The sequence below is a fragment of the Psammomys obesus genome, unplaced genomic scaffold (assembly GCF_907164565.1).
Source record: "Psammomys obesus unplaced genomic scaffold, mPsaObe1.curated_primary_1811, whole genome shotgun sequence".
Taxonomy (NCBI): Eukaryota; Metazoa; Chordata; class Mammalia; order Rodentia; family Muridae; genus Psammomys; species Psammomys obesus.
Window position 1 is genome coordinate 61,569,481 of NW_026585644.1, and position 18,967 is coordinate 61,588,447.

General features: G+C 40.3%; 1 protein-coding gene across 6 annotated transcripts in view; it reads right to left on the reverse strand.

Moving 5' to 3' along the window:
* Nucleotides 1-9,767: 9,767 nt before the first annotated feature.
* The window catches only part of Rnf19a (ring finger protein 19A, RBR E3 ubiquitin protein ligase), a 44,143-nt gene continuing 34,943 nt past the window's right edge, over nt 9,768-18,967 (reverse strand). For all 6 annotated transcript variants that reach the window (XM_055620352.1, XM_055620342.1, XM_055620323.1 and 3 more), the window contains 5 exons: nt 16,340-16,454; nt 15,752-15,913; nt 14,062-14,275; nt 12,827-12,970; nt 9,768-11,935 (listed from right to left, as the gene is read on the reverse strand). In XM_055620352.1, the coding sequence (XP_055476327.1) occupies nt 11,239-11,935; nt 12,827-12,970; nt 14,062-14,275; nt 15,752-15,913; nt 16,340-16,454 (1,332 nt within the window). In that variant the 3' untranslated portion in view covers nt 9,768-11,238. The remainder of the gene's footprint in view (nt 11,936-12,826; nt 12,971-14,061; nt 14,276-15,751; nt 15,914-16,339; nt 16,455-18,967) is intronic.

The following is an 18,967-nucleotide window of genomic DNA, read 5'->3' on the forward strand; positions in this document are numbered from 1 at the left end:
AAAAAAAAAAAAAAAAAAAAAAAAAAAGCCAATTCTAGTCAAATTAAAAGTATAAAGGCAGCTCTTTGGTGAATTTACTAATCATACAGGTGGAGGTCAATGAAGTCATCTGGGCTAAAGCAAGGGGTTTTATAGAGCTTAGGTGAGGAGTGATGTTAGCTAGGAGATAGAATTGTGCCCTTAGGTGGTTAAAAGCTGAATCCCTGGGCAGGCACTCTAGGGCAGCTTGCCAGAAATGTGGAGGTAAAGGGTGATGATGCATTAGTCCAGAGTTTATGGGGTTGAAGGAAGGAGAGTAGATGGGGTTTCCCGCCTTGTGTTGGAGCAAGCAGGGGTTCCAACCAAATAGTTCAGAGTGTGGGTTGTGTTAATTCCCTGGGTTGAGAATAAGACCACTACCACAACCTAAAGCCAAATTTGATGCAAGCTTTAATTAAATACTGACCAGGTAGATGGGCTCTGGTCAAGACCACCCCTGGGTTCCCAGAAAATGGCCAGGAGTCACGTTTTGCAGGGGCTTAAAAGAGCAAAACCCACAATTCACTCCATTTCCCATCATGTTCAATCAGGGACAAGCATAGATCCTGGTATTTCCTTTCGTACATCCAGTCTAGTGCAAGTGTACATCCTGACCATGTACCTTCTGTCCTCATGTGATGCAGACAAACTTGTTTAGGGGTGGGAAAGCATGTGGCCTGTTATCTCCCCCAAACAGTAACCTCCAGCATTTCAAGAAGTAGCTATCCTTGGGCAAGAGGCATGCAGATCAGAGGCATTTTTTTGTTTCATGGATCTCTTAAGCACAGTAATTAAAGCTCTCACAGTTGCTCTTCCAGAGAGCCTAGGTTCAATTTGCTGCACCAACATGGCGGTTCACAACTCTAACTCCACTTCCAGGGAGTGTGACACCCTCTTATAGCCTCTGGGGGTATAAGGGTTAAGCAAACTTCATTTTGAATTAGGGTTCCATTTTGTAAAAGGTATGACCCAAGAATGATCCTCTACCCACCCAGTTGCAGGAAAAACCACGGGATATACAAGCATGTAACCACCAACCTGCACCAGGTGTTCCTGTAGATATGCTTACTTCCCTCAGCAACTCTTCCAGATGTTTCCTGTAGACATACTTACTTCCTTGTTTCCTATAGATATCCTTACTTCTGTCAGACAACACACACCAATAGCAGTAAAGGTCACCTTGCTTGCTCAACCCTTCCCCAATCCTATAATGCCAAGGCTTGGAATTCCCCGATTGCAGTTTTTCCCCCTTTAAACACTCTGCTCCCCTAGACTCAAAGCCACTCACTCTCCTAACCTGCTGTGACAGAGGCAACTTGTGGACTAAGTTCGAGCCTGTAATAAAAAGATCCTCATGTGTTTTGCAATGGATTCAACTCCTGCCAGTCTTTTGCGGGTCTTATGAATTGGGCACAACATACTTGGGGGCTCGCAGGGATCCCCAAGACTCCCAGGACCCCTGAGCCGGAGGATCAGAACTGCGGGTAAGCACTTTTGTCTTGGCCAAGTTCTGTGTCTCTGTTCTGTCATTCTGTGTATATTTGAGATTTCAAGGTGGTACACAGTGGGTGGTCAGGGAGTGGTTGTGTTGATGGTACACTAGCTGACTCAGACTGAAGCCACAAACATCCCAGGTCCCGGTGGGGACAGGGCTCCCCAATAGCACTGTGAGGGACACAGGGTCCCAAGTCTGTTTGATAAGCCAAGAAGAAAGTGGGTCACTTCCACAGAGACAGGAAGTGCCACCAACATATTGGTTTTGGGTTCTTACCTGCTTGCCTGGCAGGAATCTGTTGTTTGCTGTTGTATAGGGTCATTAATTTTACTATTGATGTATCTTTTAGTAAAGTTGTAGTTATTCCTAAACAGCTGTATGACCAAGTCACTACACAGTGACTGGGATTTATTTAATTAACCTAGAACACAATCCTGGGCAATAGTTATTCCATCCTAAACCTCCATGCCCGCATAGTTTCCTACCATTCAGATTTTACCCTATAATGGTATAATCTTGCTTTTAGTGATATCTTAGGTCCGGTCCATCTCTCCACATGGTTCCAATACCTCTCTTCCAGCCTCTCTCTCCCAGCTCTGCTCCTGCTGCTTCTCCTCCTCCTCTGCCTCCCACTCCTTCCTCTCCTCTGGATCCTCCCCTTCCCTCTTACTCCTTCCTCTCCATTGCTCAACATTGTGGCTGGTTGTTTTATTTTGTCATGTTTACACAAAGTTGAGACAGGTGATGCTTAGAATGAGTATCACAATGCAATGTCGGGATTGAAACCAGAGAATGGGGGAGAGAAATCAGCATTTGAATGAATAAGCGTAAGGTGTATACATTCCAAAAAAACATTATACCAACAGTTTGGCTTTGTGTCTGTCTGTCTGTCTGTGGTGACTGTTCTCATTTCTTTGGACGGGACTTGGATGATGTATAACATGGGACAGGCTTCTTCTAAATCCCTAGATTTAATTCTTGCCCATTTCAGGGAGGCTTGAGCCATGCTTCACAGGCTCTGGTGACAAAGGTGAGGAGGCGCCAAGGGATGGCTGTAGGTATGCGGAGCCTCAGGCTTGGCGCCTCTGCTCTCTTGTCTGGCAGAACAACAGGCTGCCGTTTCTAGCTCTGGTATAACTGGGTGGAGCCCAATTTTGGGGCAGGCCAACCCTAATGGAACATGATGGAGGGCCCATCGAGAGACAGGCCACTGTTCCAAGTTTTGTTTTTTCCCTTCTTCTTCTGTTCTCTTTGCACTCATTGTACCAGTACATTGTGTTCTTGTGGTGTTTTTTTATGTTTTTGTTTATGATGGTCTCAGTAGGCTGGTGACCAACCAGCTGGGCTGACTTTGCCTGCCGAATAGTCCCAGCACTACAAGCTGTGGCACCCACCTCTGGCCACTGGTGGGAGCATGCTTCGGGTTGGTACAGGTAGAGAGCAGCCAAGAGTGGGGTGGGCAGAGTGAGCTCCCCCAGGCTGATGGGTGTATTTCCACCTGGGGAGCAGAGGGAGGGAGCTGTAGCTGCTTAGATGGGCTCCGCTTGTGCAAGCCTACGTTCTGGGAGGGGAAATGGCAATGGTAAACTTCCACTGTGGTGGTGCCCACTAATCTTCCAGGGTCAGCATGAAAGGGCAAGGGGAAGAGGCATGCCAGGGGATGGCTGCATCGTGTGGCACCTGAGAAACACTGCAAGTCCCACATTCTCTCATAGATTTGACAGCAAACAAAGTGCTTGAAATTATGGCTAGCTGGAGTAAGAAGATAGTTATTGGATATGTTTAAAGGTTAAATTCAAACTCTTGTTTAAAACATATATATGTTTGTAAGATCTATAGAAGCACAAATGTTTTAAAAGAGCAACCATGTGGCCTGCCATGTGATGTGACTCCACATCTTAAAATTGCCACGTGGTATGGGGTAGGGCAGAAAAAAATTACAGAATCTCTTAGTTGTAATGAATTTTGTTTATCATCCTCCTTTTAGACTAAGAAGACAATTGGTATTGATTAGTATTGATTTTAGAGATTGAATTGTTCACACTGGTAAAATTTGGTTTTGATTTTTAAAATTATGGTTATGCTTTGTGACTTCACTCCTAAAAAGGGTACTTTATTTTGAGATTGCAAGAACAGATGTCTTTCAAAAATATGTTTAAAGCTATGGAACATTTTAATGTTTTATAATAATCAGATATTTTATAATAATGTCTTTATGGATTATATATTTTTTTATTTTTATTAGTTACATTTTATTAACTTATACATATATATATATCTGAAATCTTCTAACAACATAAGCATAACAATAGCAGAGAGGGGAGAAAAATCTGAAATATCTCCCATTTGTAATATGCCTTAATTATTTTTATATTTATATACTTATATTTACATACCTTAAAACACCTACTTAGACCCTCCAATATTTATTGCCATTACCAACTTTGAAACATTTTCCTAGAGCCTCAATGCTTTAGAACCTCATAACTTAACCTTTCATATCATCAGACCATATACATATATATACATATATATATATATACATATATATACATATATACATATATATATATATACACACACACACACGTAGTCTGGTGACCAGTTGTGCACCATGGTGAATTTGTGTGTATGTGTATATATTTATGTGTGTGTGTATTTATGTGTACATTTGTTTATGTAATTAGAGATTATATATATATATATATATATATATATATATAGTTTTTGTGGTATGCTGTATGTGTAATTCAGCCCTGGTTTGTAAAGGTCTATTCAAATTAACAGGCTGATTTGAGGTGTGCCTTGCTGCTTGTGTTTTTGCCAGTTCTTGATAAAACAGATTAATGCTGTTTCTTTCTGACAGATAGATTTGGTATGGCGAGAATAGTTCAAGCACAATTTTAAAATTGTTCTACATTGTTCTGTTATGTAGTTGGTTCTAAAACTTACTTGATTACAATGTTAGAACTTGGTTACGGGAAGTTGTAACCATTGCTTCACTGTGCTATACTATGGGAGGCAGGAACACCATCAGCAACATCTGATGGCTATATTTTAAATTGCTGGCCACAGCTTGTAACAACACATGGCTAGCCGACATGTTGGGTCAGGGATAAAGAGGGTGGAGCTGTGGTTTTACCGCCATCTTTGTTGAAGGCTGGCAGCTGTTGTTCAGTTCTCTGTTTAGTGCTAAGTGCAACTTCTGTCCTTTAACCTTTTTCCTGTTCAGCCTTAATGATATAGTAGGAAGGATCAGAAAGATTTGCTAGGCCCTCTATGAACTGTATCTGATTTTGATTTTAGTGCAGAAATATATTTAAAGTTGTGCTAATGACTGCAATTGGTTACAGAATTGAGCTTTACCTAGTCTCTTATGTTTTCAAGGTTAAGCCTAGGATGGTAACTACAAAGTTTGCTTATGTAGATTTACTTGAAATAGATACGGTCCTAAAACACTTATCTAAGGAATATGCCAGAATTAGAGATTATAACATTGTTTTACAGGATGTAGTTTAGAGCAGATAACTAAAGACAAAGAATAATTCATATGCGGGCCCTCAAGCTTGTCAGAGATCTGTGGAATATGGCACCTTAGCATGTGTAAGCTTATTATGACAGAGTCCCAAAATCCTGGCAGTAGCTCCCCAAAGTCTTCGAGAAAATTTGGGCACAACCATAGATGACTTTGACTCTGGATTGTGGTATGCTAACCATTGGGCAAGACTGCTTCAATTGGCCCAGTCTAAACTATGGACAAAGCTGTGGACACCTGGAGAGTCATTGTTTCACGTTGCTGAAGGCAAGGTGAGATCAGTCTCTCATGTTCTTTTTTCTACAGAAATAGTCTCTCATCTGCTGTGCCTGATGGCTAGACTGCCTCTGCTCATGATGCCATGAGCCCACAGGAGCCAGGGACAACTATGTAGGTGGTGGACTGACTAGCTGTCTCTGTGTCATTTTGATTGGTACATAGAATGGTACATATATTTAGCTTATAACTTATCCTTCTCAGGTCTCTGATCACATTGATGGCCAAACTAAGCTAATGGTACCTTTGCAGCTAAAGGGCAGACAATTAGATCTGCTGTTAGTTCACTGGTCAGTTCATTAACTAGTAAGAATTACTAGGTACTAGATCTCTTATTTAGAAAGGCAAAGGCTTCACAGGCTTGCTCACAGGCTTCATGTTAGTTGCCTGTGTCTTATGGTAAATAACTTGATAGAAAAATGTAAAGTGTATGTAAGGTCTGAGGATATGAAAGTTTAAGTTATGAGGATCTAAAAATGTTGAGGCTCTAGGAAAACGTTTCAGAGTTGGTAAATGCAATGAAGATTGGAGGGTCTAAGCAGGTGTTTTAAGGTGTGTAAATATAAGTTGTAATGATATAAAAATAATTAAGTCATATTAAAAATGGGAAATATTTCAGATTTCTCTTCCCCTCTCTGCTATTGTTATGCTTATTTGTTTTAAGATTTCAGGAATTCAGAATTATGACATTGATCAGTGGAGTTCTAATAAGCTGTTGGAGCACTGACTGCTTATTATCCAGTCACAAGCTTGAGATTTTAATTTCCTTTTGTCTTTTGGAGATAGACTTAAAGGTGCTTCTCATTATGCTAATGTGTAGATCTCTGACCCATAAAAGCTATAGCTTTTACTAGGTCTTAATGGCATGAGTCTATTCCTGCTGTCTTGCAGACACTTGTTACCTGCTTTTTCTAAAGTATGGATCTCAATACAATGGTGATACTAGTATACTTCCTTTTGTAAACTAAAATTCATGAGTTTCAGGAAATAAAAAAGCCATAAGACCTGGATCTGGCATAGCTCAAACAGATCCCAGATGACTTTTTCCCTTGGTCTTGTGATTCCTCACTTTTCCCATTTACTAGACAAATTTTAACTTCTGTCACTAGTCTGAATTTGTCTAAGCAGATTTTCACCTGGTTGACAGACTCCATTCAGGGATCAGCTATGGATTGCGAGCTGAGATCTGGAGTTGCTGAAAGCTGAAGTAAACCAGTCCAGCCAATGTGATGGCTCCGTCTCTTCAACTGGATTGCTATTTAGATGGTGCCCTGTTGCCTAGCCTTTGACTAGCCTTTCAGCCTTCCTGAGTCCCCAATATCTCCACTAGTGTTAGCTTGAAGAAATTACTGAGGAGATTCATCAGCCTTTATCCTACCTCCCTGACATTAGCTATTGTCTTCCAAGGGCCCTACAAGACTTGTGACCACTTCTAACCATTTGCCCACCCAGGACACCAATTCTGATCCCTTGTGGGATCTCATGGTACATACATACCAAGCCATTAATGGGTCCAGGCCTGATTTAACCCAGTCCTGCTGGTTATGCTACAACGCAAAACCTCCCTGTTAGGATGGTGTCGCCACCATGTGTAACCATACTTTCTGATAACCATAGTCTGTGCAGATGGCAAAAATCCTCATGGCTAGACTCATACTCCAATCATTCTCAGGCCAGGGAGCAGGGATGTGCATAGGTAATGTTACTAAGGAATATAGAGAGTTTTGTAATCTAGCCTGGAACCTCACTGATTCTGAAAAGTCTAAGTTTCTGATCCCTTCCACCAATACCTGGTGGGCTTGTTCAACAGGATTGACTCCTTGTGCCCACAGCCAGCTGTTATAGTCCTTGGCGCAGCTAGTCCCCCACCTAACCTACCATAGTGGAGAAGGCTTTGCCTCCTTCTGGGACTCTCCCTCTACCCTGCTAGACCTGCAGGTCAGAACAAAAAGGGAGCCCATCTCTACCCTAACAATGGCTGTCATCTTGGGGTTGAGGGCTGCAGGGGCCGGGACAGGAATTTCTTTCTTGGTACTCCAAGATTGACATTAATAGCCAGCTTAGAGATGAAGACATAGACAGACTGGACACTACTATCTCCTACTTAGAAGACTCATTGCCTTCTTTGGCAGAGGTCGTATTACAAAATAGAAGGGGGCTAGACCTCTTATTCCTACAGCAAGGGGGACTCTGTGCGGCCCTTAGTGAAGAATGCTATTTTTACATGGACTGTTCAGGTATAGTCAAAGATTCTATGGTTATGGTATGAGAAGGCCTAGAAAAAAGAAAAAGTAAACGAGAACAATCCCAGGGTTGGTTCCAATCATGGTTCAGTACCTCACCATGGCTAACCACTCGTCTCTACTTTGCTAGGTCCCCTTTTAATTCTCTTGCTTTTATTGACCTTCGGGCCCTGCATACTTAATATATTACTACAATATATAAAACACAGGTTAGGCACAATTCAGCTCATGGTTATGAGAATCCAATATCATTGTCTTAATGGGGACAACCGAAGAGTCCCACAATTGGGCCACAAGTCACTATTAGAGGGAGACTATAAGGGCTAAGCAAACTCCATTTTGAATTAGGGTTCCATTTTGTAAAAGGTACTTACCTAAGAATGACCCTTCATCCACCCAGCTGCAGGAAAAACTGCAGGATATACAAACATGTAACCACCAAACTAGACCAGATGTTCCTGCAGATATGCTTACTCCCTTTAGCAACTCTGCTAGATGGCACCCACCAAGAGCAGTGAAGGTCACCTTGCTTGCTCAACCCTTCCCCAATCCTGTAACGCCAAGGCTTGGCATTCCCCACTTGCATTTTTTTTTTTTTCCCTTTAAAAACTCTGCTCCACTAGACTTGAGGCCACTCTCCTAACCTGCTGCAACAGGTTTGTGGCCCAAGTTCAAGCTTGTAATAAAAAGATCCTCATGTGTTTTGCAACAGATTTGACTCCTGGTGGTCTTTTCGGGTCTCTTGAATCAGGCAGAACAAGGGCACTGTTATGAACACAATGCACAAACATAGGCAAAACACAAAATAATAAAGTAATTAAAAAATATTTCAGTGAATTAAGGCTTGTTTTAACTTGAACTCTAGAGGACTCTGAGTTAATCCAGTCTGAATCTAGAAACAACAGCACTTTTGAAGCCATCTCTGCAAGGTCTAGAGCATGTCAAGATGAGCTTGAGTATGGTGGTCAATACCATCAATTTGGCAATCTAGAGTCTCTGAGAAGCTTCTGGGTATACTGTGAGGGAATATCTACATTAAAATAACTATAGTGGGTCTTCCACAGGCTGGGGTTCAGGAATGAATAAAATGGGAGAAAGAAAGTTGAGCACCAGCAAATCGTCACTGTCTGACTTTCCTGTCTACGTGACCAGCTACATCAGGCTTTTGCCACCATGACTTTCCAGTCATGAGGGCTGCACTTTGGAACTGCTTTAGGTGGCTCTTGTCAAGCCATTTGTCCCAGACAAGTAATAGTACAGGGAGGGACCTATACATCTAGACTTCTGCAGAAATGACAGCATATTCACAGAGATGAGGCTAAAGGCTACAGAACACTTCATTACTATTACTGAGAATTTAAACAGTAAATTCCCTACCAAGGGAACTTAAAATGACAATCTCTGTGACAACTCAGCAATAGATCTCTTTACTCAGGCTAAATTCAGTAAGTCCTTCCTTGGGGTGGGTGAAGACAGATGGCAGATTCATGGTCTCAAGCATGCTAGGCCAGTGTCCTACAACTCAGCCACACCCTTAGCTTCCAACTCACTTTTGTTGTTTTCATTTTTTGAGACAAGGTCTCACTGTGTAACCCTGACTAGGATAGAGTTCACTATGTAGATGTTCAGCAAATTATTTTCTTTTTTAGCTGAGACCAGAATCATCTCAATGGCTTGTAATGTTAATGAAGTCTGCTGTACAGCAAATGTGATGACTTTTCTTGATTGTAAACATGACCGCATCAATCTGGTTAAGTGCACTTGTGAGGGATTGCTAAATAAATCACTTGAAATGGGAACACCTACTTTTAATCTGGATCTTGAGGTAGGAAGACCCATCCACCTTTAATCTGAGCTGTGTCTTCTAGTGGCAGTTTATATAAAGGACATAGAAGAAGGAAGCTTTTGTTCTTTGTAAAAAGTGAAATCCATTTCTTCACTGGCATTAGAGCCTACTTTTTTGGGATTCTGGCATATAATGAAGACCAACTAAGACATCCAGCCTTGTGGACAGACACTACTGGCCTCTTGAACTTTATATTGGCAGACAGCCATTGTTGGACTACCTGGACCACATCCTGAAAGCCACAAATCTCCTTTTCTATGTATTCATTCTATCAGCTCTATCCCTCTAGATAACCCCAACTAAAATAGCAAATGAGCAACCCATTTTTGTAAAAATTCCCATGCACACATCAAGTACATTAGTATTTACATTTATTTCATGTATGCTCTTTACACACTCATTACTGAACAAAACTGGAATGCAAACAAATGTACAAATACCATAATAAGCATTATCAAATAAAATAACTGGCACTAGTGTTATATATGCAAATTAATGGACGCAGTGAGGAAAATGATGGTAGAAGACTGCAGCCTGGGACATTTTTCTTTTTTATCAAAAGAAAATGCTCAGTAGCACCATAATGGTAATAATTAAAGACAACCTAAGGTGAAGTACTTGACTGCTATGAGGTTAGTCTGCTAGGAGAGTTATATGGGAAGTTAACAGTACAGGCAGTATTTTGGCCAACTTTTGCTTGTGTCAGCTGAATATCCTTCATAAACAAAAGCAAAATGAAACAAAGCCATACATAGACCTTTTGTATAAGCTTGGTAGAAGCTCTGCATTGCTTTGATTTCATGGTTCAAAAGATACACATGTTAAACATTGAGGTTATGTAATGTTAAATTTACTAAAGCCTGAGTGTGTCTTTGGTAGGTGAATACTTTTTCAGCATAGTTAATAACCACATTCATGTTTATCTATTTCCTGTATTTTTCTATATACTCCAAGGAGAGGAGAAGACATTATGGGATGTGATGGAGCAAAACCCTCAAATGACTAGGCTTGTGAAACCCAGTCTCTACCAAAGGCATCAAGAATCAATGGGTACTAACTTGCCTTAGTGACAGGTGACTTTTATAATACTTACATCCTAATGGATTTTACTCTGTAGTTTTATGTCTCATTTCTTGTTGTCAGTATACTTAAGTTACCTACTTTTACCTTTTTCTTCTAAAATGGCATCAACAATACATGAGATATATAACAGTACCAGGTGTTTCTACTTCAAAGTTGTGCAAAAACTGCCAAAATCTTGCTCAACTGTCTAAGTATCCAAATGGTTACCAATGGGCTGCATTAAGCTTTGTATCCACATTGCATATGAAGAAAGAAATGAAATTTAAGCTCAGTTATGAAGAGAAACGTTACAAAGAGGATCATATACTGAGTAATCTGACAAGTTCTTTTCAACACCACCCCTTAGTGGTTTCAATATAATGTCACTAACCACTTATCCCTATGCCTCAATTTTTCTTACAAATGCTGTAGAACAGAGAACAGTTAGTATATGATTATAAATTAAACCACATCCCTATCTAAATACACAGGTATATGCATCAAGCAATGTTTTGTGACAAGAACACAAAACATGCCTTTTTCTTAAGTTATGATTCTCATAATAATGCACATTTAAAGCCTTCATTTCATAATTTAGTAATTAACATCTACACGAAACACAATGCCTTGCTAAACATACAAATGTATTTGCATTATGATTATGAAACCTGGTTTTTGCTGGTAACTTAACCTTAACAGTTGCTGGTTCAACCAGCTCCAAACAGGGTTGTTCAGTGGTCATTACTCTGCAGCACTCATGAGCCTAAATTTCAGTCTGAACAGCAGCTTTCAAGTCCACTGTCTGATATGAGTGGTTATTATTTGTTTCTTTCAGTGCATCACCAAAACACAAATCAACATTAGGCTTCATCTCACTTTTGCTGGTGCCATGCTCTTCTGCAACATGAACTGGCTGTGGAACTTCTGAACAGGAAGCAATTTTGGAAAGCAGAGAACTGCTACACTGATGTGGTGAATTCTCCAGACGGTCATTTTCCACCTCAGGAAGGGTATTCACAGTCGCAAAGCGTGTGTGACAATCAGTGGAACCATGACTACAGGGTGTTCTCATGCTTTCTAAGTCTGAACAGCTAAATTCAGAAAAATGACTAGAGTGGGAATCTGCTACAGATGGCATACTGTCACTGAGGGATGGCGCCTCAAATTCACTTGAGTTCGTGCTTTGCTGTTCTAACAACTGTGCATCCATGTCCTCTCTGGTTTCATTTATCTTCATGTTACCCTTTTTCCTCAATTTACCACTTTTTGACTTTTTTCCTGCTGTTGCTTCTTTGGACCACTTGGCGGCACTGGATTTACCTTCGGGCAAGCCACTGGAGGAACCACCAGTGTGGCTTCTGGCAGCACTGCCATCCTCCACACTACTGCTTCCACTGTTGTGCCGGAACTTGAATGGCTTTGATTCAATATCCACTTGCACTTCCACACTATTCCCTTCTCTGAAACAAGAGTAACAAAAATAAAACTATGTCTGACTTCGTTTTTATTTCCGTTCAGGTAAAAGCAAAGTAAAGTAGTGAAATAGTAAAGTCTATGCATAGAAGCTATTGGAACATTTTAATGCAGATCACATTCTACTAACATAAAACTTCATGTAAGAGGACTGTTGTCTTTGTTGTTGTTTGTTGAGACAGGGTCTAAATATGAAGCCCTGGCTGACCTTGAACTCACTATGTAGACCAAGCTGGCCTTGAACTCAAAAGATCTGACTGCGTCTGCCTCCAGAATGCTGGGATTAAAGGTGTGCACTACCATGAACAGTTCAAGATGACTGTCTTATTGCTTCAATTAAAAAGAAGACTAATTTATGTGACCAGAAAAGGGCATCAGAGCCCCAGGAACTGGAGTTACAGGTGAATGTGAGTTACCTATTGTGGCTTAGAAGTGAACCCAGGTCTTCTAGAAAAGGAGCAAGTACTCTTAACCGCTACGCCCCAAACCCTACACTGACTAGAACTCAGCCCCCATTCTTCCCTCTCGTCAGCTCTTAGCGACCACAAATTTACCTTCTACCTTGATGAAAGCCTTCTTTGAACATCTCAGTTTTCTCAGACTGTGCCCAGTGACAGGAATAAGGCTTTTCCCCCCCAAAAGTATAAATAAATACTTATTTATACAGTATTTTGCTTGCATGTGTGGTAGCAGAAGACATTGGATCTAATTATAGATGGTTGTGAGCCACCATGTAGTTGATGGGACTTGAACTCAGGTCTTTTGGAAGAATACCCAGTACTCTTAACCTCTGAGGCATCTCTCCAGCCTGGGATAACTCTTTTTAAATTAATTTTTAAAAACCCTTCCAATATTATCGGAAGGACATTCTTCCTTACCTGTCCAGAGGGATGTAGGAATTCAGAATGGATCCTGCCATCGCTTTGGTGCTGGCATTATCACTAACTGTTCCTAAGCTCACTGTGCCAGATTCTCCACTGAGACTGTACCGTTCCTTCTGCACGTCTGCTTGTACTTCCAACCTTAAAGAGGATGGCATCACATAAACCTTCAATAATTTATAGATCAGCAATCATAATACATATCTTTAAATAATTCAGTTAAAAACTTCAGTAATAAAACTGCAGACAGTGTAGATTTTCAATTCCCACTTGTTTGATGACACAGATAATAATGTACACTGAAAATATCCACCCAAGAGAATCAAGACACTACCAAAAGGATAAAACAAACTTTTTAACCTAAAGATCTCCATTATTCTAGGATATAGTCCTTTGTCATGTTTCAGCACAAAATATAAAGTCAGATTATAGTAACCAATAATAAATTTGTAAAATCCTCTATTAACTGGGTGTGGCGGCAAACCCATTTAATCCCAGGCTTAGGAGGCACAGGCAGGCTGGTCACTATGAGTCTGAGGACAGCCTGGCCTATAGGGCCAGTTCCAGGTTAGCCAGGGCCACACAGTTGAGACTCTATTGCAAATAATAATTTTTTAAAAATCCCATGTTAAAAAGAGTTATAATAACTGACTTCAGCCACATCTGATTTTGTCATAAGAGGTAATATATAAATACCACTACAAGTTAATTTCTATCTAAGTAAATAAGATAAATGTGACTGACTTATCTTTTAATTCACCTACTTTCTTCCACATAAAAAAGCTAAAACAAATACTGAACTAAAAAACAAACAACGACAACAAAACAAAGTAATTAGTACATTAGTTCCTCGTCCTCCTCTCCATGGTTATCAGTCAAGATGACCATCATCACTTTAGGATGCAGGCAGACAGTTTAAGTCCTGCTTCATGCACCTGGAGCATCCTGACTCTACCAGTCCCCCTAGCCGCAGGCCGAGGCTAATTGCTAACATCTAGTGGTCCCCACAGAAACAAGGAGTAGGCTAAACATGGCCTTTACGTCAACATACTCAAATGAAGCTCCAGCAGTCATTTATCAGATCCAATTTCATCAAGTGCTATGTCTCAGGACTTAGTATTTATTCCAACATAAGTACCAAACATGGTAAAACAAAACAAAACAAATCTCATCATTCTTCCCTAAATTTTACTTTTTAAGCCTAGGAATCAAAACAAAGAGCTATTTCTTACCTGTTGAAACAATTTACCATGACACTTCCAGACAGGCTTCCTGTTATACTAGCTCCAGCTAGCGCCATGGTGCTAGCTGTTTCACTCAAGTTGTCTCTAATGGTGCCTATTCGGTCCATGTGGCTTCCACTTGCACTCAGACTGCCAGTCAGACCACCAACACTTCCCTCTCCTATGCTAGGGTTGTGCCTTGCTTCTGCTACTGATGTTGGATCTAAATGTAAAATAATTCAAGAAATAAGAATGATTACTCATTCATTTCCCTGCCTTCAACTCCTATATGATTTTAGAAAGAATATCAGAATTAAACAAAGTACAAATCACAGCCATGGTTAGGCATAAAGAAAACTATTTCAGGGTGTATAGCTCAATTTAAGGCTGGCTCTAAATTTAAGATGATCACTATTTTTTTTTTTTTTTTTTGGTTATGTCCAGAAGATTTAGAAATTTTAAATGAACTATTTAAAAGTTCACCCTGGCCAGCACTAGGTTCCAATGAGAGATCCTATTTTCTACATCAGTAAGATTGGGACAAAAGTTGATTTCTAGAGTTCACAGTTCTAATAGTCTCTAAGCTATTACAAGGTGTATTAGCACTGTATTGTGATTTTGCAGTGCTAGTCACATGCTTTATATTGAGAAATTCACTTATTTATGCCTCTATTTGAGATACCATTACACAACCACTTATATTACATAACATGACAAAAGCTATCAAAAATACAGCAGAGGTAAAAGAGAGTGAAGAGTGAAGACTGCATGCATAATCCCTGCACATAGCTTTTATAATATGACTACGGAAGAGGTCATATTTGTAAGAGACTCAAAGACAGTGAACAAGTGAGCCATAAAATTATCTGAAAGCAGAGTATTCCAGGCACAGGTAAGTACAAGTTTAAAAGCCTAGAAGCAGGAATGTAACTGTCATCTTCAAGGAGAGGTTGTGTAAGACAGAATGGGAAAGGATGTGTTCAGATGGTCAGGGCAAGATGTGAGACCTTCACAAGGATGTTGGACATCCTGTTCCCCATGTAGACAATCAAGAAATTTCAAGAAAGGCACACAAAAGAAAAGTGACAGTGTTCTGAGGGCCTGGCTGAAATACTCTGATAAAAACTGCTGGATATAGAATAAGCACTGTTTAAAATGGCCGTTGACTAACGGACACTTCTACTGGCAGTGTGTATAAAGCCTTTGATTATTCACGATTTCTGCCCACTATGGTTCTAATTTGTATTTCTTTGAATAATACAGATGATGTTTTTGATTTGTTGACTGTCTATAATCCTTTTCACAATAACTTCATAATGCATCAAACAAAACACCATGAAAAAGTTCTAATTTCCAACATGTTCTGTCAATAATATCGAATTAAGCACCAGAATCTCTCCATCCTCTCCCACACATGTGACTGCCTTTAGTAGCTCCTTTTACAGCTGTGCTTCAGGTGATGAAAACTAAAAGCCGTCAGGCACGGATCTTTAGTCCCAGCACGTGGGAAGCAGCCTGGTCTACACAGAAAGTTCCAGGCTGGCCAAGGCTACACACTGAGACCCTGTCTCAGAGAGACAGGAAAGAGAGGGAAAAGAGGGAGAGAACTGTGAGCCAACACTGAGCACAAATGAGGCCTAGTAAAAGGAAGGCAGTGACAATTAATAAACACATTTCTACATCTGTTTAAAGGACTTACCTATAGCTGTGTTAGTTCCACCAACATTTATGTCATTTTCATCATCAAACTCAATCCTGACTCCTTTCCCATTGCCTGCTGAAACTCCACAACCCCCACTTCGGCAGAGGGAAATTGGGACAACACCATAAACATAAGCTAACATAATAGGAACACCAATGCCTAAAAGGGAGTTAAATTAAATCATTAGAAACCAAAAAGTAAATCACAGAAATATGAAGTGTAGATCTTTTCAGGAGAAGGTGCACAGAGTTCTAAGGACCTCGCTAGAACAACAAGCAAATGCAAGATTCCCAAGTGGCTGACTCTGTGAACTTTCTAAGTGCAAGCCTCTGAACCCAGCTATCCTCACAGGTCCTTGCCGGGACTGAACCTAGGGCTGATGTGTATGTCTGTGACAACCACTGTACCAGTAAGCTACACCAGCCTTAAAATGAGGTTCTTGGTGTTTTTAATGAAATGAAAAGTCTATGGTACTTTTAATGAAATTACTTGAGAATAACCCTCTTCAAAACAGCACAATAGTTAAAAATGCCTTTTCTATCAACTTCCTAAGACCTGAGGAAATGCTTAACAGCATGCTCTTACCTACAGTCACTGCAGCTACCACTGGAGACACGATTACAGACAGGGTTACACCACCTGCTATGGCCAGGTTCCGCTTGTGTTTTGAAATATCTTTGCCTTCATAGCGATTATGAATCTTAAATTTAAAAGGAATGGAAGTTTAGAGAGGAAAAACATTATCTACTTAGCTTAGATGGAACAATTCTACACATACAAGAAAACTGAGCATTTCTCATACATTTTCAGTCAAATGCCCTAATTCAAGGTAAACCACAGTCTCATAAACTGCCTCTTATTAAAGACCTATTTACATAAGAAGGCAGTAGCTCAGGAGATTGTAGTGTCAGAAGTTCAACGTCAGCCTTGATTCCATCTCATAAAAACAAATACTAATACTAGAGTTTCACAGGTTTATTTCTAAATAAGACTCCCTGACTCAGCCAAGAGAAGTTTCCACAATCGTTTTTACTCCTAAAAATTGAGTCTAAAAGGTCCTATGTGAACAAGCATCACTTAAGTAAAACTTCTTTCTTTTTATGACAAAAATTATTAACAGATTGATTCAAAATCCTATCTACCTGTTTAACAGTTCGAAGAGGTAGAGTCAAAGACAAGTAATGGTTATCAGAGGACAGGAGTTAAATCTACTTAGCACCATTGCACAATCCACATTAGTAAATATAATTATTGCCATAAGATGGCTTGTGAGTTATTAAATGAAACTGGGAATGGTTTGTTCTTTGTTCTTGGGCCTTGCAAGAGCCAAATTAATGAAAAGCATTTTCCCATCTGTTTTGAGACATCCTATGAATGGTATCCAAATCACATAGGTAGTATAAAACATTAGGTCCTTTCTATGTTCTTTGTTCTATAGCTCCCTTCCAGCCCATTCCTGGACACTGTCCTGGAGCAGAGCAAAGCCAAGCCTACAAAGACACAGGGCAGATCTGAGGTCAGGCTGCTAAGGGAAAGGAACCCTCCATCAACTTTTGCTATTTTCCCTTTCCTCCTTTTTTTTTTTTTTTTTTTTTCTTTCCCTGAGACAGGACCTTGCTATATAGTTTAGGCTGGCCTCAAACGTGAAGTAATCCCCGTTTCAGGTCCCCAAGTGCTGCGATTATAGATGCACAGCACAGCCTATCAATTTTGGGAGCGTTAAACACCAGTGTGGAGTAACAGTGACCACATCATCCCATTACTTTTGGTTCAACTTAACTGTTTCTGTTTGCTATTTTTTTCTCTCAGTTTCGTTCATTTTTTAAAACTTTATTTATTATATGTATATGAGCAGTTTACCTACATGTATGTCTGTGTCCCATGTGTGTGCCCTGTGGCCACAGAGACCAGAAGAGGGCACTGGATCTCATAAATAATGCATAGAGCATTATTTAAAGGAAAAACTAACCTATTAACTTGCCCTTTAGGTGCATGTATGGACAACAACAACAGACACCTCAATCATATTTTGATGCAGGGCCTTGCACTATAGACTAGTCTGGCCTGGAATCTGGTACAATCCTGGTTTGGCCTCCTGAGTACTGGGGTTACTGTCTGGCTATTACTCTATAAATTTTTGGCAGTACATGCAGTGTATTTCTTTCCCTTCTACTTTGAAGTACCAGAGAAAATAGTTTTCTTTTCAATAAAAATCTTTTTGGGAAACTACATAAAAAATATTAATCTCAATGTCTGTCCTGGCTAATTTTGTTGTTGTTGCTTGTTTTGTGGGTTTTTTTTTTTTTTTTTGTCAACTTGACATAAACTAGAATCATTTGGGAAGAGGGAACTTTAATAGAGAAAGTGCCCACAATAAACCAGGCACTGGAGGTATAAGCCTTTAATCCCAGTGTTTCCAGAGGTAGACACAGATGATCTGAGTTGGAGGCCAGCCTGCCTGGTCTATAAAGTAAGTTCCAAGCAGGTAAAGACTACACAGAGAAACCCTGTCTGAAAAATTAAGAAAGACACACACAGAGCGAGCAAGAGAGAGCCAGAGAAACAGAGCCAGAGACACAGAGCCAGACAGACACAGACACGGTGGGAGGAAGGGAGGAAAGGAGAGAGGGAGGGAGGGAGGGAGGGAGAGGAAGGGAAGGAGAGAGGAAGGCAAGGAAAAGAAAATGCCCACACTAGATTGGGTGTGGGGCATTTCCCTGATTAATGTTGATGTAGGAGGGCCCAGCCTACTGCAGGGGGTGCCACCCCTGGGTGGGCAGTCCTGGGGTTATGTAAGAAAGCAAGCCAATACGCAGACTTCTTCCATGCAATGTGCTCCAGGTTCCTGTCCTGACTTCCTTCCATGATCAACTGTGATGAGGAAGTAAACCAAATAATTCTTTCCTATGTTGCTTTTGGTCATGGTGTTTTATATTGGAGATTTTTTTTTTTTTAATCTTTGTAGTGCTGGGAATCAAATCCAGGCCCTTACACATAGCTGTACAAGTGATCTACTACTATGCTGTGGTCCTAACTCACAGAGTTTAGGTTTACTTAAGAGCCTTCAGAAATAAACACTTAATTTAGAAGTATCTATGTTCTTCACCAATCACCAATCCAATTTTGTTGTTGTTGTCACTGCTGGTTTCCGTCTAAGTACCCTACCAACAAGCTATATGCCTTTCTATTAAAACTTATTAAATAAATTTTTGG